Here is a 23,762-nt window from a genome sequence, read left to right on the forward strand (position 1 = left end):
CGGTATCGGAATTCCGATACAGCAAGTATCGGCCGATACCCGATACTTGCGGTATCGGAATGCTCAACACTACCCGCGAACAATGATTTCCCAGTAAGTGCAGGTCAACCGCAGTTCCGGAATTAGGCCTAACCGTCATTCCTGAAAAAATGAAAAACTTACGTGTGCAAACCACAGGTGCTGCAGCTTGCTTAACAGCTCGACAGCCGTTCTCATGCCCAGTATGGATTACACGTGATTGCACAAAGGTTAGAAAGGGTACCGTATCCCCGGATAACATGTATGGATAGCGTACACATTCAAAATATATGTCTATACATCAGGAGGCAGGCTCAGACTGTGTTAGGCCCAGTATGGATTGCACGTGATTGCACAAAGGTTAGAAAGGGTACCGTTTCCACAGATAACATGTATGGATAGCGTACACATTCAAAATATATGTCTCAGGAGGCAGGCTCAGACGGTGTCAGGCCCAGTATGGATTGCACGTGATTGCACAAAGGTTAGAAAGGGTACCGTTTCCCCAGATAACATGTATGGATAGCGTACACATTCAAAATATATGTCTCAGGAGGCAGGCTCAGACGGTGTCAGGCCCAGTATGGATTGCACGTGATTGCACAAAGGTTAGAAAGGGTACCGTTTCCCCAGATAACATGTATGGATAGCGTACACATTCAAAATATATGTCTCAGGAGGCAGGCTCAGACGGTGTCAGGCCCAGTATGGATTGCACATGATTGCACAAAGGTTAGAAAGGGTACCGTTTCCCCAGATAACATGTATGGATAGCGTACACATTCAAAATATATGTCTCAGGAGGCAGGCTCAGACGGTGTTAGGCCCAGTATGGATTGCACGTGATTGCACAAAGGTTAGAAAGGGTACCGTATCACCAGATAACATGTATGGATAGCGTACACATTCAAAATATGTCTCAGGAGGCAGGCTCAGACTGTGTCAGGCCCAGTATGGATAGCACGTGATTGCACAAAGGTTAGAAAGGGTACCGTTTCCCCAGATAACATGTATGGATAGCGTACACATTCAAAATATATGTCTCAGGAGGCAGGCTCAGACGGTGTTAGGCCCAGTATGGATTGCACGTGATTGCACAAAGGTTAGAAAGGGTAACAGGCTCGATGGCACAGCTGTGACCAAAGTGACTAGAGGATAAGGGAGATTTTGAATCTCTGCACACACTTTTGGACACTGGACACTTTTGGATTGTGTGAGGCCCAATGAATATCTGAGCGCTATGTGACAGGCTCGATGGCACAGCTGTGACCAAAGTGACTAGAGGATAAGGGAGATTTTGAATCTCTGCACACACTTTTGGACACTGGACACTTTTGGATTGTGTGAGGCCCACTGATATCTGAGTGCTATGTGACAGGCTCGATGGCACAGCTGTGACCAAAGTGACTAGAGGATAAGGGAGATTTTGAATCTCTGCACACACTTTTGAACACTGGACACTTTTGGATTGTGTGAGGCCCACTGATATCTGAGCGCTATGTGACAGGCTCGATGGCACTGCTGTGACCAAAGTGACTAGAGGATATGGGAGATTTTGAATCTCTGCACACACTTTTGGACACTGGACACTTTTGGATTGTGTGAGGCCCAATGAATATCTGAGCGCTATGTGACAGGCTCGATGGCACAGCTGTGACCAAAGTGACTAGAGGATAAGGGAGATTTTGAATCTCTGCACACACTTTTGGACACTGGACACTTTTGGATTGTGTGAGGCCCACTGATATCTGAGCGCTATGTGACAGGCTCGATGGCACAGCTGTGACCAAAGTGACTAGAGGATAAGGGAGATTTTGAATCTCTGCACACACTTTTGGACACTGGACACTTTTGGATTGTGTGAGGCCCACTGATATCTGAGCGCTATGTGACAGGCTCGATGGCACAGCTGTGACCAAAGTGACTAGAGGATAAGGGAGATTTTGAATCTCTGCACACACTTTTGGACACTGGACACTTTTGGATTGTGTGAGGCCCACTGATATCTGAGCGCTATGTGACAGGCTCGATGGCACAGCTGTGACCAAAGTGACTAGAGGATAAGGGAGATTTTGAATCTCTGCACACACTTTTGGACACTGGACACTTTTGGATTGTGTGAGGCCAAATGAATATCTGAGCGCTATGTGACAGGCTCGATGGCACAGCTGTGACCAAAGTGACTAGAGGATAAGGGAGATTTTGAATCTCTGCACACACTTTTGGACACTGGACACTTTTGGATTGTGTGAGGCCCAATGAATATCTGAGCGCTATGTGACAGGCTCGATGGCACAGCTGTGACCAAAGTGACTAGAGGATAAGGGAGATTTTGAATCTCTGCACACACTTTTGGACACTGGACACTTTTGGATTGTGTGAGGCCCACTGATATCTGAGCGCTATGTGACAGGCTCGATGGCACAGCTGTGACCAAAGTGACTAGAAGATAAGGGAGATTTTGAATCTCTGCACACACTTTTGGACACTGGACACTTTTGGATTGTGTGAGGCCCACTGATATCTGAGCGCTATGTGACAGGCTCGATGGCACAGCTGTGACCAAAGTGACTAGAGGATAAGGGAGATTTTGAATCTCTGCACACACTTTTGGACACTGGACACTTTTGGATTGTGTGAGGCCCAATGAATATCTGAGCGCTATGTGACAGGCTCGATGGCACAGCTGTGACCAAAGTGACTAGAGGATAAGGGAGATTTTGAATCTCTGCACACACTTTTGGACACTGGACACTTTTGGATTGTGTGAGGCCCAATGAATATCTGAGCGCTATGTGACAGGCTCGATGGCACAGCTGTGACCAAAGTGACTAGAGGATAAGGGAGATTTTGAATCTCTGCACACACTTTTGGACACTGGACACTTTTGGATTGTGTGAGGCCCACTGATATCTGAGCGCTATGTGACAGGCTCGATGGCACAGCTGTGACCAAAGTGACTAGAGGATAAGGGAGATTTTGAATCTGTGCACACACTTTTGGACACTGGACACTTTTGGATTGTGTGAGGCCCAATGAATATCTGAGCGCTATGTGATAGGCTCGATGGCACAGCTGTGACCAAAGTGACTAGAGGATAAGGGAGATTTTGAATCTCTGCACACACTTTTGGACACTGGACACTTTTGGATTGTGTGAGGCCCACTGATATCTGAGCGCTATGTCACAGGCTCGATGGCACAGCTGTGACAAAAGGGACTAGAGGATAAGGGAGATTGGATTGCTTTTAAAAAAGCAGTTTTCAGAGCAGTGGGTAAACAGCAATGCCAGCCTGTCAGGAAGCCTTAAAAGGCAGCCCAACAACCAACACCACTGATACACCACTATATAGCCTCCCCTTGCACTGCACACACAGTGACTGTTGTGTTGTGCAGGCCAAATTGCTAGCAGCAGAAGCAGTTTTTTTTTCTTCTCAGCAGGACAAAAAAAAAAAATTGGGATTGCTTTTAAAAAAGCAGTTTGCGGAGCAGTGGGTAAACAGCAATGCAGGAATGTCAGGAAGCCTTAGAAGGCAGCCCAACAACCAACACCACTGATACACCACTATATAGCCTCCCCTTGCACTGCACACACAGTGACTGGTGTGTTGTGCAGGCCAAATCGCTAGCAGCAGAAGCAGTTTTTTTGTCTTCTTCCCTGCCTAACGCTCTCCCTACAGAATCAGCAGCAACCTCTCCCTATACTGAGATCGGCAGAAGTAAGATGGCGGTCGGCGTGCACGCCCTTTTATACCCCCTGTGACACCCACCAAAGCAAGCCAATCTCTTGCATGCCCTTCTGAAAGATGGTGGTGACCCCTGCCTATGTCATCACGTTGCCCACAGTGTCCGTGGATCCTGATTGGCTGAAAAAGAGCGCAAAACAAACTTTTGAAACGCGACTTTGGCGCGTAAGTCGCCGACCTCGTGGCCGACCTCATCCTAGGGTCGGGTTTCGTTTCATGAAACCCGACTTTGCCAAAAGTCGGTGACTTTTGAAATTTTTCGACCCGTTTCGCTGAACTCTAGTGTAGCGAGAAAAAAATCAAAACGCCAGATTTACATTTTTTTGGTTGCCACTACATTGCATTAAAATGCAATAACGGGCGATCAAAAGAACGTATCTGCACATAAATGTTACCATTAATAACGTCAGCTCGGCATGCAAAAAATAAGCCCTCACCCAACCGGAGATCACAAAAGATGGAAAAAAATTTTTAGCACATTTTTGAATTTTTTTTCACCACTTAGATGAAAAATAACCTAGACATGTTTAGTGTCTTTGAACTCGTAATGACCTGGAGAATCATAATGGCAGGTCAGTTTAAGCAATTAGTGAACCTAGCAAAAAAGCCAAACCAAAAAACGTGTGAGATTGCACTTTTTTTTTTGCAATTTCACTGCACTTGTAATTTTTTTCCTATTTTCTAGTACACGACACGCTAAAACCAATGATTTTTCAAAAGTACAACTCGTCCCACAAAAAAGAAGTCCTCACATGGCCATGTCGACTGAAAAGTAAAAAAGTTATGGCTCTGGGAAGAAGGGGAGCGAAAAACGAAAATGCAAAACCGAAAATAGCTCTGGTCATTAAGGGGTTAAAAGGTATTGTCTGCAATTATCTTTTCTTTTTTTTTTTTACTTAAATGCATAAATTTGGAGCTAGAAACCATTTTGAAAAACTTTGTAACTGTTTTACCTGCCTGTTTCTGAGCTCCTTGCAGCTGATTTATGACCATAGACCTAGTGCACAGTGAATAACAGAGAGCCTGTAAAACCCAAACGATGCAAAATATTTAATCAAACCCAATTGCAAAAATGATTGTTAGTCCCAAGTGCATTCATTTAAATCAAAAATAAAAAAAATGGTGATCAACCCCTCTAAGGAAAGTGCATAATTACATGGCATACCCTTAATATGATATGCACCAGCATAAACAAAAGTTCGATATGTATATTTTTTATATAGAGCCCTTATAGACACGATCCAAAAAAAAATAAAAAAATTTAAAAAATTGCCTACATTTTGTGATTATACCTGAATTTCGAATGTATTTTTTTTTTTTTCCCGCTGGATCAGCAGAACTGATTAATTGCCTGTATGAGATACCAGAGTTTCTCTGCATTTGCTAGATTACTCCTTTCAGTGGAGTTATTAAATCATTTGACCCATGCCCCCATATTCCTTGCTTTCATGATTAAATAGTTCGGCCGGTACCGCACTGCAGCAACCTTGACTGTTACGGCCCCTCTCTTACCTGGTAAATATGGCTTCCTGCTATGAATTATCGGCATGTAATATCGCTTTCACGGTCAGGCAATGTCCTCAGTCGTGGGCATCTACAAATATTTTCAGCAATGTAAAACCATCATGTTATGATTATTATATACAATGACCCCCCATGAACCAAATCCAAGGGTCTTGCAGCTCAAAATAAAGTTTTTTCTTTTTTTTTTTGTATTTTTTTATTCCTTTTCTTGGATATTCTTAGCACTGAGATTGATTGAAATCCTCACACTGGAAACATGGTTCTGCTTCCTTCCCTTATTCTATTTTTCAACACTAAAGCATTATAAAAGGATTGATCCCACCAAGGCCTCAGATCTCGGATCTTTGCAGAGTTTTTGTCTGACAGTATCTAGTTTCTCGTCTCTATAAAAAAAGTGCCATATTGTAAATACCTTACATCTTATAGAACAGAAAGAAAATGCTCTTTTTTTTTTTTTTTACAATTTTTTGTCTTTTTCTTTGCTTTTTTATGTATTAATATAGAATTTTTTAATCAAATAAAAAAGGGGCAAAAAAAAAAGCCAAAAACGCTAAGAGTAAAACAGCTCTATAGAATAGTAAAAAAATAAAAGAAATGTTCCAAGTTAATAAAAAAAAAATTGTAATAATAAGATCTAACATTTCAAAGAGTAATAGCAAATTGTCTATTATAGCAGGAGGAGAAAATGAAAGTTGTTTTTTTTTTTTGTCCCAAACCGTATGCTCCTAGTGATAGTTGATAGCTAGCATTGATCTTGGTCAGTTTATGTGACAATGAATAGAGAAGATTTCATTACGGCAGGGTAGGCTGATTCTTCCCCGCTGAGTGAATACAGGTTTTCATGATCCTTGTAGTCATAAAAAAAACACCCAAAAAACGTTCATAAAAAAAAAACAGCAAAAAGAGAAAATAACTCTTCAAAAAAAAAAAACATGTACAGTGCATCGCATGAAGCTGCCTCATTATTATCACATTTTGTAAAGCGCTAAATACTATAATTACCCCTTTGAACCAGCGTAAAGAGTCAATCTATTCCCAAGGTCTGTGACGACTGAGAGGGTCACACCGGCTTGAGATAAAGAGTTTCAGTAAAGCCGTACGTCGGATTTATTAGAAATACTGCAGTGCAGAGATTAAGAGGACGATATAGATGTTCGTTGAGCAGGGAGTTCAGCAATTTATCTCTGCCGCCAGAACTGCGGATACCAGTGGAGACTTTTTTTTTTATTTCAGGATTAAAGTGCAAGCTCCGGTGACAACTTTTTGGAACTTTTTGGAGTTTTTAGTAAACATCATCAAGTGGTTTAATAGTCTTATTTTTTTAATAAATATACAGCGTCTGCGGTATACGTAAAACATAATGTATTTTACTTCTAAAAGTCCTAGGGGATGTAAACTGTAGCAAGCGGTATGCAGAGGCGGTATGGCTTCATTGACAAGTATTGCTAATTGATCTCAGTTGATTGATGCTTACATGCAACATTTATAGAGCGTTCAAAGTTTCGGTCTATAAAGGGATTTAAGCGACTCTCGCCGCTCTTGATGGAAGATTGAATGGCGTAGGGATTTTTGATCATGATTGATTTGTTTCTTGGTGTTGAAAAGCATCTCAAATGTGGAAGAGCCACATAGGTTTTTCGCAAATTATTAGCTGGAGGTGTGATTATACTGCGCCATCTCATCAAAACAAGACTAATCCCACTAATTGCCTTCCCGGGGTTTGAGCTCAGCACATCGACACTTTCTCCCAGGCTCTCTCGAAGCTGACATGATCCTCATAGCTTCAGTAGACTCTCCCGACCAGACTCAACCCCACCCAGATCAGGGATGTTCTCGGCCTACACCGCTGCAACTTTTCGCCCAACTGTTCACAAGCAAACCTCCTGCCTTTGTAGTTATCCTACCTAAATCATCAAACAGAGTTCTTACCGTCTGCTCCCTTGGTCTACTTCACGAGTACAGCAGCACCTCTTCCCACCTTAGTCCACCTCCGCAGAGGTTTAAGCCTTGTAGTCTGTAAGGGGAACTTGACAGTTGGATTGGCACCTGCATCATTTTTTTTAAGGTGGATACAGGCAACCCCATTGTGTGGGGAAAGTTTACAGTATATAGTGACACTTTTTCAAACTTCTTTTGCTGCATATTCAAAGAACCTTGACTAGTTGAAAAGGCGAGCACTATGGTTGGACTAGTCTTGCCCCATTTGCTGATACCACACCTACTGAGTCATGACTGAGATCACTGATCTGGGCTCACTCTTACCTTTCAGAACTTTGCAACCTGTGGCTTCTAATAAATGCCACCACTTTGTGAACGAGCAGTGGACCTCTAACTACATGCCAGAGGAAAACAGAAAAAAATAGAGTCCAACTCAACAGGACTGGATTTTCCTTTTTTTATTTTTCAAAAGAAAATAGACTGCATACAAAAGAAAAATTTATATGATCGACAAGACCCAGTCGACGCGTTTCGACTGCACTAAGCAGTCTTACTCATGACTAGAGGCTTTAGGTCACACTGCACAAGCAAGAAGTTGCAGCAATCACAAGCAGCCACAGGATGCAAAGTGTGACTATATACTGTAAACTCTGTCAACACAATGGGGTTGCCTGTAGTCTGCCTTAAAAGACAGATGCAGCAGTATAATTAGTCTATAGGTGTTGATCCAGCTGTCAGGTTCTCTTCTTTATACACCATTCTTCTCAAAAGTGGAATAGACTCCCTACCCAATGGCCACACAGGTCTCCTGCAATTCCAAAACATAAATGATCTCTTCTTATTTGGGTCAAATTGTCATATTAATCTCTACTACTAATTTCCTAATAGTAGTGGTGTTTATGAAGCTCTTCAGCACCACTACACAAAACCTTTCCATCGAGGACCAGGAACTGCACCTACAAACTCCACCCATCAGCTCCCTGATGATAGTTTGGTGGGCCATCCCACCGCGACCACCATGCACAACCTTTCTAATAGGAATAGTTTCCTTCTGAGCCAAACAAACACTTTTATTTCTGTTCTGTCTTCTTACATGTTCTCTGACATACAGCATAAACCTTCCGTCTGACCATTCTCTGTAGTCCAACTTGTTTATTGGTCAATAGGTTGATGTACTGTATGTTAATTGAAATGTATCAATATGGTAAAACTAAAAGCATACAAATAATCAGGTATGAGCTTAGAATACCCCATAACTATGACATTTACAATTAACAATGAAAACATACAGCAAAATGGAGATTGTGCATGTTAACATATGACTTAGTAGCAATCAACATTTGCTTTAACAACTGTTCTGAATACACAATACCACAGAACAGAGATAGTTGCCTTACCAGATATACGTTTTCCAGGATAATGGAGTTTTAGTAACATAATGCAGGATAAAGTTTTACATAACTGTTCTGCTAGACTGCTTCTTACAAAATGTCTGCATCACCAGGACATTCTTACCAAAATGCATTGGTTTTTCCCACAATGCCGCTGACAGCTTTACAGAAAAACAGTTTGAAACATCACCAGGTGGTGCTATTTCCACATTAGACATCACTAACAGACTATTACAGTATTACAGCTTATTAAAGTGACAACAGTAACCTCGTATTTTGCCTTAAAGGGCAAAACGATTTTCCTCAGTGCCTGACAGAGCATGAAGAGTCTGCATCCGGATGACCTGAAGAACAAGAACTTCCAAGACAACACATAAACTGTCAATATTAGACCCACCAGTTTGCACCAGAATTTTGCTGTAAAACTCTTTGAAACGTCTCTCAATATTTGCGCAACCAGTTAGACCTATTTTGTAAGAAGTGGTCAGGGTTTAGCTGGGAGGAGTATGGCTGACCACAGTCAACAAATTCATAAAAATTTATGCTGAAAACATCATTTTGTCATGCAAAAAATGAGCCATGATACAGCATCATCAGCAAAAAAATAAAAAAGTTATAGCTCGCAGAATAAAGCGATGCAAAAATAATTATTTTTTATATAAAATTGTTTTTATTGTATAAAAGCGCCAAAACATAAAAAAATTAAATAAATGAGGTATTGCTGTTATCGTACTGACCCAAAGAATAAAATTGCTTTATCAATTTTACCACACGCGGAACGGTGTAAACGCCCCCCCCAAAAAAAGAAATTCATGAATTGCTGGTTTTTGTTCATTCTGCCTCAAAAAATCGTAATAAAAAGCGATCAAAAAATGTCACGTGCCCGAAAATGGTACCAATAAAAAACTTCAACTCGTCACGCTAAAGATAACACCTCACATGACTCGGTGGGACAAAATACAGAAAAATTATAGCTCTCAAAATGTGGTGATGCAAAAACTATTTTTTGCAATAAAAAGTGTCTTTTAGCGTGCGACAGCTGCCAAACATAAAAACCGGCCATAAATAGTAAATCAAACCCCCCCGTTATCACCCCCTTAGTTAGGAAAAAATAATAAAATTAAAAAAAATGTATTAATTTCCATTTTCCCATTAGGGTTAGGGTTGGGGCTAAAGTTAGGGTTAGGGTTGGGATTAGGGTTAGGGGTGTGTTAGGGTTAGGTTTGTGGTTAGGGTTATGGTTAAGGTTGGAATTAGAGTTAGGGGTGTGTTAGGGTTTTGGGTTGGAGTTAGAATTGGGGGTTTCCACTGTTTAGGCACATCAGGGGCTCTCCAAACGCAACATGGTGTCTGATCTCAATTCCAGCCAATTCTGCGTTGAAAAAGTCAAACAGTGCTTCTTCCCTTCCCTTCTCAGCTCTGCCATGCACCAAAACAGTGGTTTACCCCCACATATGGGGTATCAGCATACTCAGGACAATTTGCACAATAAGTCTTGGGGTCCAATTTCTTCTGTTACCCTTGGGAAAATAAAAATTGGGGACGAAAATATCATTTTTTGTGGAAAAAAATATGATTTTTTATTTTTATGGCTCTATGCTATAAACTTCTGTGAAGCACTTGGGGATTCAAAGTTCTCACCACACATCTAGATAAGTTCCTTGGGGGGGTCTAGTTTCCAAAATGGGGTCACTTGTGGGGGTTTCCACTGTTTAGGGTTAGGGTTAGGGTTGGGGCTAAAGTTAGGGTTAGGGTTGGGATTAGGGTTAGGGGTGTGTTAGGGTTAGGTTTGTGGTTAGGGTTATGGTTAAGGTTGGAATTAGGGTTAGGGGTGTGTTAGGGTTTTGGGTTGGAGCTAGAATTTGGGGTTTCCACTGTTTAGGCACATCAGGTGCTCTCCAAACGCAACATGGTGTCCGATCTCAATTCCAGCCAATTTTGCATTGAAAAAGTAAAACGGCGCTCATTCCCTTCCGAGCTCTGCCATGCGCCGAAACAGTGGTTTACCCCCACATATGGGGTATCAGCGTACTCAGGACAAATTGCACAATAACTTTTGGGGTCCAATTTCTCCAGTTACACTTGGGAAAATAAAAAAAATTGGCCCTGAAGTAATTTTTTTGTGAAAAAAAGGTAAATGTTCATTTTTTTTTAAACATTCAAAAAATTCCTGTGAAGCACCTGAAGGGTTAATACATTTATTGAATGTGGTTTTGAGCACCTTGAGGGGTGAAGTTTTTTGAATGGTGTCACTTTTGGGTATTTTCTATCATATAGACCCCTCAAAGTGACTTCAAATGTGATGTGGTCCTAAAAAAAAAAGTGTTGTAAAAATGAGAAATCGCTGGTCAACTTTTAACCCTTGTAACTTCCTAATAAAAAAAAAAATTGGTTCCAAGATTGTGCTGATGTAAAGTAAACATGTGGGAAATGTTACTTATTAAGTTTTTTGTGTGCCATATCTCTGTGATTTAAGGGCATGAAAATTCAAAGTTGGAAAAATGCGAAATTTTCAAACTTTTTGCCAAATTTCTGTTTTTTTTTACAAATAAACTCAAGTCACATCAAAGAAATTTTACCACTAACATGAAGTACAATATGTCACGAGAAAACAGTGTCAGAATCACCGGGATCCATGGAAGTGTTCCAAAGTTATTACCTCATAAAAGGACAGTGGTCAGAATTGTAAAAATTGGCCCGGTCATTAACGTGCAAACCACCCTTGGGGCTTAAGGGGTTAAGAGGTGCACAATTTTTATTGAATTTGGGGGATCTTACTTCAGGACACTCTTTATCAAGACTTGCGTGCAAAATGTGAATCTGGATAAATCTGGGCCATATGTCTAGAAACCAAGATCGTAATAATAGGAACCTCCCTTAAAAAACACAGACCTGGAATGTTGAAGAACGATGAGCACTCTTGTTCTGGAGCGGCCTTTTGCTTCCGGAAAACTCTAAGGCTCATTATTCCAATGCATCAATATTTTTTCTGTCCAGCGACTACAAACTAAACACTTCCCTGATGATATCTGCAGATCCATTGGGCCCAAATTTCATTAAAGTTCCTAAAATGGTGCAATGTTTTACACTTCAAAGCCCAAAAAGAACAACAAACCGTTCTGCATTTCCTAAATGTCTGGGTAGTAAAATCCTGGAGCAGATTATGTGGTGGGACATTCATGCTCCCATCTGGCACTGAGCGCCGCGCTAATGAAGTTATTAGAGTAGTTAATTAATTACATATGGTAGCTCTGCTTTCCTGCTTGGTTTCATTACATTTGGAATGACAGTCTTATTTTTCAGTGTTTGGACGCTCGGTAGTTTATATCACAAACACGACCAAACTATCGCACTAAGCAAAATGTGACGAAACAGTGGACGACACGACTTGCGCCACATTTGATGTCTTTTAGAAACTCTTGACGTCACCCTCAACATTTTTTTTTAAACCTCATACCGGCTGACCTTTTCCAGACCTGTAGATGCCTCCTTATGGATTTGTATAACCCTGGAGATTTCGATTTTTGGTGATGCCACCATTTGACTTTTAGCCTATGTTCACACAAACAATTACCCACCAAGAGGAATGGACACATATTGTTCTCAGGTGTCGTCCTAGTTGAATCCTTTCTTGATCATCCATTTTTTTTCACTGAATTTTTTGTTTTTTTTACTCATTGAGTCTGAATAATGTATCAGTTAAAAATGGATGATCACTTGTGGAAAATCCGTTGCTTTTTTACAGTGCCAAAGAAATCTACGAAAAATATCTGCAAAGAATTCTCCGGTCAGGATTTCTCTGTGACTACAAGTATGTGATTTGCATACATTTGGACACATGCCGACTAGACGTGCGTGGCATCCCTCAATGCAAGTGAATGGAGCGAAGCCGGACACGTCTAGTCGGAATGTGACCGGGAGTATGCAAACCGCATATTTGCAGTTATATAAGCGCCCGTTGCCAGCTGTGAAGATTCACAGGTCTGCAGTCACATAGAAGAACTGCAGACTTGTGCCCCAAGTCTGGACAACCCCTTTAAAAACACAGACAGCACAAAGACAAAAATAACAGGCGTAAGAGAGTTATCATTTGCCTTTTGGATCAGAATCTTATTTGCGGCACAGAAATGAATGTGTAACGGAGATCTGACTTGTCCTATGTAGACAATTACAGCGATCATGTTTTATTCAGATCTATATACGGAATTTGCATGTCACAAAAAATAAAATATTGAATTTTCTAATCTTCGGCCGATCAAGCTGCAAAAGTGACTGGCAAGTCAAAACACACAGCATTTAACGATCCATTAGCCGTGCGCTTTGTGTTTTGACTGCTGGCGGTTTACTGTTAATTATCTGGTGTAATGATGGAGAGTCGCTAATTACCTGGAGTCGGACGGAAAACACTGCGTTGTGTGTTTCTGTGATGTAAAGAGAGAGGATTTTTTTTTTTTTATTTAAAAGGATTGTAAATTATGTTTATTTTATTTTTAGATTATTGTTTATGTTACCGAATGATAAAGGTCCCTGTGGCTTCAGACCTTTAGCAAAACCCGAGTCCCCTGACGCCATTTTTTGCCCATGTTACTTATTGTTCAAAACCTGCACACAAAAAAAACAAACAAATAATAAAAAAGAAACAATTTGTTACGTTACAGAGAGGTTAATTTTTCAGTTTCTGTAGGTCTAAATTGATTAAAAGGTTAATAGGCAACCAGGATTGGGATTATCTGGTAGATTAAACCAGTGTAGAATTAATATTAAGGTCCTGGTGGTCTAGAGCAGAGAAGGGAAGAATTGTCAAATTGTTGGCGTTGCAAGCAATAAAGGGGTTAAAACTAAGATCCCAGGTGAAAGGATTAATATTTAGATGTCTGCTACCCTTTGGGGGTGAAAGGGTCTTTAAGCCTGGTGGTTTAGGACACTACTCATGTATTATGAGCAAAAAATTATTTTTTGCAGTTGGTTTTTATTAAAAATGTTGCACCGTTTGCGTCCTGTAGCCTCTGTGTTGCACCGCCTATTGCTGTCTGTAGTATGAGTCAACTGAGAATCTGCCAGTGAGCTCATTCAGACAGGGAGTTTCTAACTCTTTTATTTTTAATTTTTTTCGAGCGCCTCTCAGATCTGAATAAACATGGAAGGAGAGCGGAACTTTAATGTGGTCATTAATCAGAGAGGATCTCAGCATAAGAAAATAAACTCTCTTTCTTATTGTGTCCAGTTGTGGGCACCACATTTTAAAAAAGACATCAACAAACTGGAGCAAGTTCAGAAAAGAGCGACCAGAATGGTGACCGGTCTGCAAACCCTGTCTTATGAGGAAAGGTTGCAGGATTTGGGAATGTTTAGTTTGCAAAAGAGAAGACTGAGAGGAGACTTAATAGCTGTCTACAAATATCTAAAGGGCTGTCACATTGTAGAAGGATCAACTTTATTCTCATTTGCACAAGGAAAGACTAGAAGCAATGGGATGAAACTGAATGGGAGGAGACACAGATTAGATATTAGAAAAAACTTTTTGACAGTTAGAGTGATCAATGAGTGGAACAGGCTGCCACGAGAAGTGGTGAGTTCCCTTCAATGGAAGTCTTCAAACAGAGGCTGGACAGACATCTGACTGGGATGATTTAGCGAATCCTGCTTTGAGCAGGGGGTTGGACCAGATGGCCCAGGAGGTCCTTTCCAACTCTACGATTCTATGATTCTTAACGAGCCGACTGACAGATTCTCAGTGTACTCGTTCTGCAACAAGAGGCTATTGGTAGGCAAACAGTCAAAATGTTTAATGAAATACTATTGGGAAAAAAAATTATTTTTAGCCTAAATTACATACATTTAATTTTATAAAAAAAAAGCCTCCAAAGGTGTCCATAATCTCGAAATCTGTCTTTTTTTTGAGTAAGTGCTTAGTTCGCCCAAAAGCGAACCTGCACCTCAGTTTTCAAAACTTCCCATCCCAGTGGATTTGATTGAGAGACCGTACGTTGTCTACAGGGACACTGTGAGTACTACTGCTCCCAGTGACTGCACCTCCCTCTGTATTACGTACAGAGGCCCCAAAGGCCCCAGGCCGACCAGTAACACTACACTTCACCTTGACCAGAAAGTGATGTTTTCTGGTGGTCTGCACCAGTGAGGGGGTTAATGTTAAAAATCCTGGTTGTCTCGTGTAGCAGAGGGGTGTGCGACTCCATACCTTGCAATGAATCTACAGATGAAAAGATCACATTATCAAGGGTTCATGAAAATGATCTAATGTCCATCATAAACTGATTGTCCAGGGTTAAATAAAAGGAAGGTCTGTTTTATTTTTTCCCTTTACACAAACAGCGCCACTCTTGTCCTCAGGCTGTGTCTGGTATTGCAGCTCATTTGCTGTCTCTTGCATATTGCAATACCAAACACAGCCCATTAGCAGGGAAAAACAGGAAACGAAAAAAAAGCAGACTCTCTTTTACAATCATGGACAAGCAGTGAACATAGAACAGAGGGGGCCCAGGAGAACCGCTCAAAACAGACCCCCTTTATAGTGTTGGGCTTCACCTCTCAGGCTTGTGATCGCTTTCTTTCCAACACCTTCCACACCCCTTAGGACAATTTTCCCATTTCTTCTCCTTGTCCTCTTTGTCCGTCTTTCTTCCCATCTCAGCATTCTCCTGTCTCTTCGCCTCCTTTCCTCCTCTTCTCACTCTCTGTATCTCTGTCCTCGTCTCTTCCTTTCCTCTCTCCCTCTTTCCCCGCTCTCTTCCCTGTTTCTCGCCCCGCTCTCACTCTCCATCTTCCCTCTCTGTTCTCTCCTCCTCTCTATCTTTTATATTACGCAGAGTAATGAGGAAACATCGTTGCAGCATAAAACAGAGAAATCTAGAAGATAATTCTATTTTTGCAGGAATGTTCTATATTTATTCCCTCCCTGATGTTTACACCTGAGAAGCATTGATGAAATTATCAGCGGTGGAATCCGGCAGCGTCTTTATTACTCTATAAGAAAATATTATAAATATTTATTCTCACATGGACGGCGGTGGCGGCCGGCTATAGACCGAGCAAAGAGGATGGTTATATCAGAGGGAGAGGCAGAAACAAGTTATTCTACTAGCAATGTATCTATCTATCTATCTATCTATCTATTATGTATCTATCATCTATCTCCCCATTATCTATGTTTTATCTATCTATCTATTTATCTATCTATCTATCATCTATTATCTATCTCTCTATTATCTATTATCTATCTCTCTATTATCTATCTCTCCATTATCTATGTTTTATCTATCTATCTATTTATCTATCTATCTATCATCTATTATCTATCTCTCTATTATCTATTATCTATCTCTCTATTATCTATCTCTCTATCATCTATCTCTCCATTACATATGTTTTATCTATCTCTCTATTATCTATTATCTATCTCTCTATTATCTATGTCTTATCTTTCAATCGATCTATCTACAGTATCCATTTGTCTTTCTGTCTGTCTGTCTATTATCTACATTTATCTATCCTCCTATCTTCCATCTGTTAGTGATGAGTGAGCGTGCTCGCCACTGTTTAATACTCGATCGAGCATCTGGGGTTCGCGAGCTTCACGTTAGAGTATCCGCACCACATTTTTCGTAACTGTAAGGTTAGTTTCACACTAGCATATGGAGGAGCTGCGGAGGGATACGGACTTCCTCCGTGAAGCTCCGCCCACTGCTGTGCCTCCTCCGTCAGCATGCAGCCTGTGTACCCTATCTTTACCATTGGGTACGCAGGCCGTGCCAATGTATGTGGATGTCTCCGCATGCGTCGCTTTGACGGTGTGGCAACCACAACAAAATCCAACATGTTGCATTCGGCGCAGGTCGCCGCACCGTCAAAACGATGCATGCAGAGGCATCCGCATACATCGGCACGGCCTGCGTACCCAATGGTAAAGATAGGGTACACAGGCTGCATGCCGACAGAGGCGGCGCTGAACGGAGGAGGCACGGCAGTGGGCGGAGCTTCACAAGCCACCAAACACCTCCATTAATAACCACCAACAACCTCCAGTCATGCAGCATAAGCTACTCTGACAATGAGTGCTAGCCAGAGCCCAGATTATATAGGAGATGGGTGTGGGTAAGGGTGAACAGCTGAGAACCTTAATGCAGGAAAGCTTCCAAGAGCTCTCAACTGAACAAATTAACCCCTGTACTGCTAACAGATACCTGTACCGTTTAATATGAAGGTGAAGAGCTTCTAACCAGTGCAGGAGTAGGTGAAATCAGAAGCTGCAGTCTTCTGGCTCCTCTCTGTCACAGTAAACTCATGACACATGGGCTCTATCTGGAACTGCAGTTTTAAAGTGAATGGGATGCAATACCAGACACCACCATGGACAAAAGGGGCACTATTTCTATAAGAAAGCAGCCTTATGTTCGCTAATCCCATTGGATTCCTTAGAGGTTTCCTGAAAATTGCTCTACCTCTAGTGCCCCTGGACCCAGATGACTTTTTGCCTATTCTCAGACTTTCATTTTTTTTTTTTACTCTGTATTGTCTTGAAATTTATGCAGTATGTCCAAGAGAGAGTTAATAAACTACAGGGTATAAAAAAAAAAAATTGGACTTTTGTTTTTGTATGGGGTCGTACACAATGGGCAATAATCCATAGATCCATTTGTTTGATGAGATTTTTACCTTGCAGGTAAGTAACTGCTGCTTTGTATCCGCTCACTGATAGATAACAACGTTCCACTTTGTTTAAGAGGATGTCTCAATTATAGGTTCCCGTAGAAGCGGGATTGTCCGGCTTGTACGCTCAGGGGGGCAGTGACAGGCGGGCGCTTTACGGCGGCGCGGCCCAAAGTGTTCGTCTCACAGATCAATACAGCTACACGAATTTACTGTTCGGCTGTTAATCTGAGGAATCTAAGTGCTCGGATGACCGTGTCCTACAGATCTCAGCCTCTGAGGTCTGCACTTTATCTTCTTTATCTTAAAGGGGCTTTCCACCTCTAGGGACAATTTATTTTATATACATGCATGCATTTGGGGGTCAAAATTCATTTTTGCAATTCAATGTCATTAAACATTTTGCATTGTTTGGCTTTTAAAAACGCTATGTTTTTCTGAACATTCCACTTTAATGTGGTCTGTGGCCATAAATCCGCTGAGAAAGTCTGACAAAAGAGTTAAAAACTTAACTATTGGTCTCTATGACAGATTCTTGGTTAACCCATTCTGCAGCCAGAATTAGAGAGTGTAAGGCCGGGATCACACTACCGTGTGTGATGCGAGAAACTCGCACAAGTCTCTCGCATCAACACCCGGCGCTGCCGCCGACACTCAGCACCGGAGCTGCGGTTCCATGTATTTCTATGCAGCCGCAGCTCTGGCCCCCGGGTGCCGGGTGTTGATGCGAGAGACTCGTGCGAGTTTCTCACATCACACACGGTAGTGTGATCCCGGCCTAATACAGCGGCTATAGGAGGCAAAATTGTGCAAAATTTTAATGACACCCAATTACAAAAAATATTTTTAAGCCAAAAATACATGTCTTTAGGCAAAAAAAAAAAATAATGTTCACAAAAGTGGAATATTCCTTTAACACGAAATCCAAGTAGATTCTAAACCCGTCAGACTTTTCCTATATTATTATTATTTTTAATTAAAACTGAACTACATCATTACCAAACAATTTTCCTTTTTTGTGTGTTTGTTTTTTCCTCCCATTCTTCCAAGGCCCATATTTTTTTTTATCTTTCCCTCGATAGCGGTGTGAGGACCTGCTTCTTGCAGGACAAGTTGTAGCTTTAAATGCCACCATTGACTTTTTCCATATAATCTACTGAAAAATTGGGGAAATTCCAACTGCTGCAAAATGGTTAAAAAAAAGCCCCTCAAAATTCCGCTATTGTTTTTTTATTTATTTTTTTCATTGCTTGGTAAAAATGACCTGGTAAAATATAATTCTCCAGGTCTTTACAATTATGGTGATACCAAACTTTTATACATATACAAACACACACACATATACAGTTGTGGCCAAAAGTATTGACACCCCTGCAATTCTGTCAGATAATACTCCGTTTCTTCCTGAAAATGATTGCAAACACAATTTCTGTGGTATTATTATCTTCATTTAATTTGTCTTAAATCAAAAAACGCAAAAGAGAATGAAGCAAAAAGCAAAACATTGATCATTTCACGCAAAACTCCAAAAATGGGCCAGACAAAAGTATTGGCACCCTCAGCCTAATACTTGGTTGCACAACCTTTAGCCAAAATAACTGCGACCAACCGCTTCAGGTAACCATCAATGAGTTTCTTACAATGCTCTGCTGGAATTTTAGACCATTCTTCTTTGGCAAACTGCTCCAGGTCCCTGGTATTTGAAGGGTGCCTTCTCCAAACTGCCATTTTTAGATCTCTCCACAGGTGTTCTATGGGATTCAGGTCTGGACTCATTGCTGGCCACCTTAGAAGTCTCCAGTGCTTTCTCTCAAACCATTTTCTAGTGATTTTTGAAATGTGTTTTGGGTCATTGTCCTGCTGGAAGACCCATGACCTCTGAGGGAGACCCAGCTTTCTCACACTGGGCCCTACATTATGCTGCAAAATTTGTTGGTAGTCTTCAGACTTCATAATGCCATGCACACGGTCAAGCAGTCCAGTGCCAGAGGCAGCAAAGCAACCCCAAAACATCAGGGAACCTCCGCCATGTTTGACTGTAGGGACCGTATTCTTTTCTTTGAATGCCTCTTTTTTTCTCCTGTAAACTCTATGTTGATGCCTTTGCCCAAAAAGCTCTACTTTTGTCTCATCTGACCAGAGAACATTCTTCCAAAACATTTTAGGCTTTTTCAGGTAAGTTTTGGCAAACTCCAGCCTGGCTTTTTTATGTCTCGGGGTAAGAAGTGGCGTCTTCCTGGGTCTCCTACCATACAGTCCCTTTTCATTCAGAAGCCGACGGATAGTATGGGTTGACGCTGTTGTACCCTTGGACTGGAGGGCAGCTTGGACTTGTTTGGATGTTAGTCAAGGTTCTTTATCCAACATCCGCACAATCTTGCGTTGAAATCTGTTGTCAATTTTTCTTTTCCGTCCACATCTAGGGAGGTTAGCCACAGTGCCATGGGCTTTACACTTCTTGATGACACTGCGCACGGTAGACACAGGAACATTCAGGTCTTTGGAGATGGACTTGTAGCCTTGAGATTGCTCATGCTTCCTCACAATTTGGTTTCTCAAGTCCTCAGACAGTTCTTTGGTCCTCTTTCTTTTCTCCATGCTCAATGTGGTACACACAAGGACACAGGACAGAGGTTGAGTCAACTTTAATCCATGTCAACTGGCTGCAAGTGTGATTTAGTTATTGCCAACACCTGTTAGGTGCCACAGGTAAGTTACAGGTGCTGTTAATTATACAAATTAGAGAAGCATCACATGATTTTTCGAACAGTGCCAATACTTTTGTCCACCCTCTTTTTTATTTTTGGTGTGGAATTATATCCAATTTGGCTTTAGGACAATTCTTTTTGTGTTTTTCATTTAAGACAAATTAAATGAAGATAATAATACCAAAGAATTTGTGTTTGCAATCATTTTCAGGAAGAAACTGAGTATTTTCTGACAGAATTGCAGGGGTTTCAATACTTTTGGCCACAACTGTATATATATATATCCAGAAATTTTGCGAGGCTTTCTGACATTTTTATTGCTACCATTTTGGGATACATACATCGCTTTGATCACTATGTAATGCATTTTTTAGGAGAGGTCTGTAACAGAAAACAGCAATTCTGGGGTTTCAATTTTTTTTTCTCTTTATGACATTTTTAATTTAAAAGAAAAAATGTTTACATATATGTATATTTTTTTGTTCCTTTAGGGCACTTTCTCCTTGCTTGCCCTATCTACTGCAATCCAAAAGTAGAGTATTTAGGGAAAATGTCGAAGTCCAACCTGTCACTTTTAGGCTACTTTCATACACGCACTTTTTTTGGCAGTATTTTTGCTCAGGTTTTTCCTGTTTTTGTTTTTTAAATTGCATGTTTTTTTTTATTTTTATGGCACTGATTCTTCTAAGCTAAATGTACCAAAATTCTGCCTTAGTGTTTGCACTAAAAAAAGTTTGTAAATGCCGTGCGCCACGTTCATTATGTGTTTTACATTTTTTTTTTTTAGGTGTACCTTAAAAGGTTTGTCCACTACTTGGACAACCACTTCTTGCTCTAAATGTTTGGCCCCATTAAAATAAAAAAAAACTATACTCATCTCCTGTGCTGGCGTCATTCCGGGGCGTTCGTGCGGTTGTTGTGACATGTGATCCCAGCGACCAATCAGCGCCAGCGTCACTGTCCCCGCCTTCGGACAAATTGAACATGATGAGGAGTCCGGTCTGTGGCTGATCTCACTTCCTCTTCATGTTCAGTTTGACAGGAAGCGGAGACAGTAACGCCAGCACTGATTGGGTGCAGGGGTCACGTGTCACAACAGCAGCATGGGAACCGCGGGGAGAGCGAAGGCCGATACTGCGGGAACGACGTCAGCACGGGAGGTGAGTATAGGCTTTTTTATTTTATCGGGGCCAAGCGTGGGATATGAGAAGGGGTTGACCTAGTAGTGGACAAGTTCTTTAAAGGTCATGACTTTGCATAAATTTTTGCCGCAAAATAAGCCAACTAACTCAGACTAGTAAAGTAAAACTAGATACCCCCTTCTTGAACAAGTCGCAAAAAGTGTCTAAAACACTTAATAAATGTGGAGCAAGACATGCAGGACAGTGGTTTAGTGTAAATTAAACCCAAATTCTGGTGCATTTAGAATATTAAATCTCTATTGTGTTTCAGTTTCTTGCTTTTTTTAACATTACAAGATAGCATTTTAAGATTCCTCATAAAAGCATATTGACTGATAAAAATGCAAGAAAAAGTTTATAAAATACACACTATACATAAAAATGCACTAAAAAAATAGAAGCCTCTTGGGAAAAAAAAGTGGTCAAAAAACATCAGGTTGGAAAAAAAAACCTCCAACATAAAAAAAATGCTAATAAAAAAAAAAAAATACTCCTAAAAATCCATACCAGTGTATGTATTGAATGTAATATTTTTATATCGACTCTCAGCAAACATCTGGCCTCAAATTTTTGTTGTTGCAAAAAATAGTGAGCAACTACTAAAAACGCAGCTCTTTTACTCAAACGATTTTCTGAGACGATACCATTATAGCTATTTCTCTTTCCAAGAAAGATGGATTTTTCATGGATATAATATTTACAGCATCAACTGTGATGTAGTTTATTAAATGGATGTTCTCTGTTCTGGATCCTAATCTCTTGGCCATAGTGAAGTGCAGTTACGAAGAGTTTATCTCTCTTTGGAGGACCAGTTCTATCCTGTATCACTCGGAATACTCATTGATGCGAATGAACACTGTGTAATTGTTCATTTCTCCTGTGGAGGCGCTGCAGGAAAATTGAACACTTAGTGCAGGCTATATCCATAGATTACAACTGGTTGCCTGAGCAGGTCTCTAAGGTTCCGCTGTGTGATCAGTTTATGCATGACGCACCCTTCTAATAAGAACCATCAGTTTTTTTATTCACTGTCCAATTTAATATTTAAAAAAAAAAAATTTTAAGAGCCGGAATAACAAGAACTATATTTTTTTATTTGCCTTCCAGGTTAATCTCATGTCCAATTTTTTTTAAATTGTGTCTTTCTGTAGCCAAATGTTCCCCGTCATATTACACCCTGGAGACCACGTACACTATCGATATGTCTGAAATAGTTTCCTAATATGTCTCAATATCAGCATGTAAAACAAGATACATTTTTTAGGACACCTATTGATGCCCCAATTTTTTTTTTCTACCATGATCAAAAAAATCAAAAACCATTGCAAAAACAAACTTGCAGTGCAGCCATTACTAATAACCATCTGACCACAGGGGCACAGCCAGCACCACACTCCATAAAGTCAAAGGTCTGAGCTTGTGCAACATCCATCATCCTTCATCTCATTCATGTAAAAAGATACGAACCAATTCTCCCGGAATGTCATGGAGGCTCTTGGGAAAAAAAAAAATATTCTGAACTTCTGGAGGTGAAGACAAATCTTCCAATACTGCTGAATACTCCCAAAAAGTAAATTCGGAGATCATGTATGTGACGTAGAGGGGAATGGTCGGGGTATGGAAGTTGTTGGTGAAAACTATGTGGCTATATGGAAAAAATTTCAGCATTTCTCACCTCCCAGATGGCAGTTCTAAAAAGTTGTGTTAGGGCAACTGTTCCCGGTGGGTGGTAGGATGGCTGTTGAAAGGAGAACTTTGCTTTTTAAAGACCTCCATACACATTAGACTGAAGTTGGCTGAACCCACTGATATCGCCTTTCCCCAAAAACATGATGTGAGCAAAGGATTGGCACGTTGGAATTCCATTGGTCAATCTTCCTATAATCAGTAACACTTGCGCGTCTTAGAGCACAGTTGAGTATAAGGAAGCTTTCTTGTAGGGCTTGTGTCTTGGATGCTGGGTGTCTAGGATCACCAGCAATACATTTTGACTTACTTTGATAAGCTTTTTGATACCACTCTTCAACTAAATGGAGATATCTGCACACATGTTGCCACCTCCCCATTGCTGGCACCTTGTCATGGGGCACTGTTTTTGAGATGCATGTGGGTCTCGAGGCATTTATGAATATATTCCATCCAGTCTACAAGATAGTTTGCCCGTACATGGAACCTCAAGGGCACTTACTTTGGTTTGGAGGCATTGTGCACTGTTTTGAAGAATATGATGAGGAGAACCCCAGCTGACCCCTCCTTTCATTGCCAACTTATTTTTTTTTTGTTATCTTGCAGGTATGGCCACATACTCCGACAAGCTGTTTAAGTTTCGTAATGGCCGGTGGGAAGATATATTGAGCGATGACATCAATATCCGCAGGGGAGTTGTCAATCGGTTTTCTGGGCGCTCAGTGGCCTGCATTGATAGAAAGGTAACGTGGCGGCCGCATTGTTCTGGAGTTACTGGACCTTGGATTGGTAGAAGTTTAGTAACTCATTGTATACAATAAATAGTACCGCAACTCACCCACCCACGCTCCACACGTTCCGTCTGGCATCAACGGTCCTTAGAATAATGTTTCATATGGCTTAA

General features: G+C 40.9%; 1 protein-coding gene across 9 annotated transcripts in view; it reads left to right on the forward strand.

Annotated features, from left to right (window-relative positions):
- Nucleotides 1-23,762, forward strand: part of CRTAC1 (cartilage acidic protein 1) — a 792,023-nt gene that overhangs the window by 419,619 nt on the left and 348,642 nt on the right. For all 9 annotated transcript variants that reach the window (XM_073552828.1, XM_073552833.1, XM_073552829.1 and 6 more), the window contains one exon: nt 23,465-23,601. In XM_073552828.1, coding sequence (XP_073408929.1) covers nt 23,465-23,601 — 137 coding nt within the window. The remainder of the gene's footprint in view (nt 1-23,464; nt 23,602-23,762) is intronic.

The sequence above is a fragment of the Dendrobates tinctorius genome, unplaced genomic scaffold (assembly GCF_039654945.1).
Source record: "Dendrobates tinctorius isolate UK_male_01 unplaced genomic scaffold, ASM3965494v1 ptg000196l, whole genome shotgun sequence".
Taxonomy (NCBI): domain Eukaryota; kingdom Metazoa; phylum Chordata; class Amphibia; order Anura; family Dendrobatidae; genus Dendrobates; species Dendrobates tinctorius.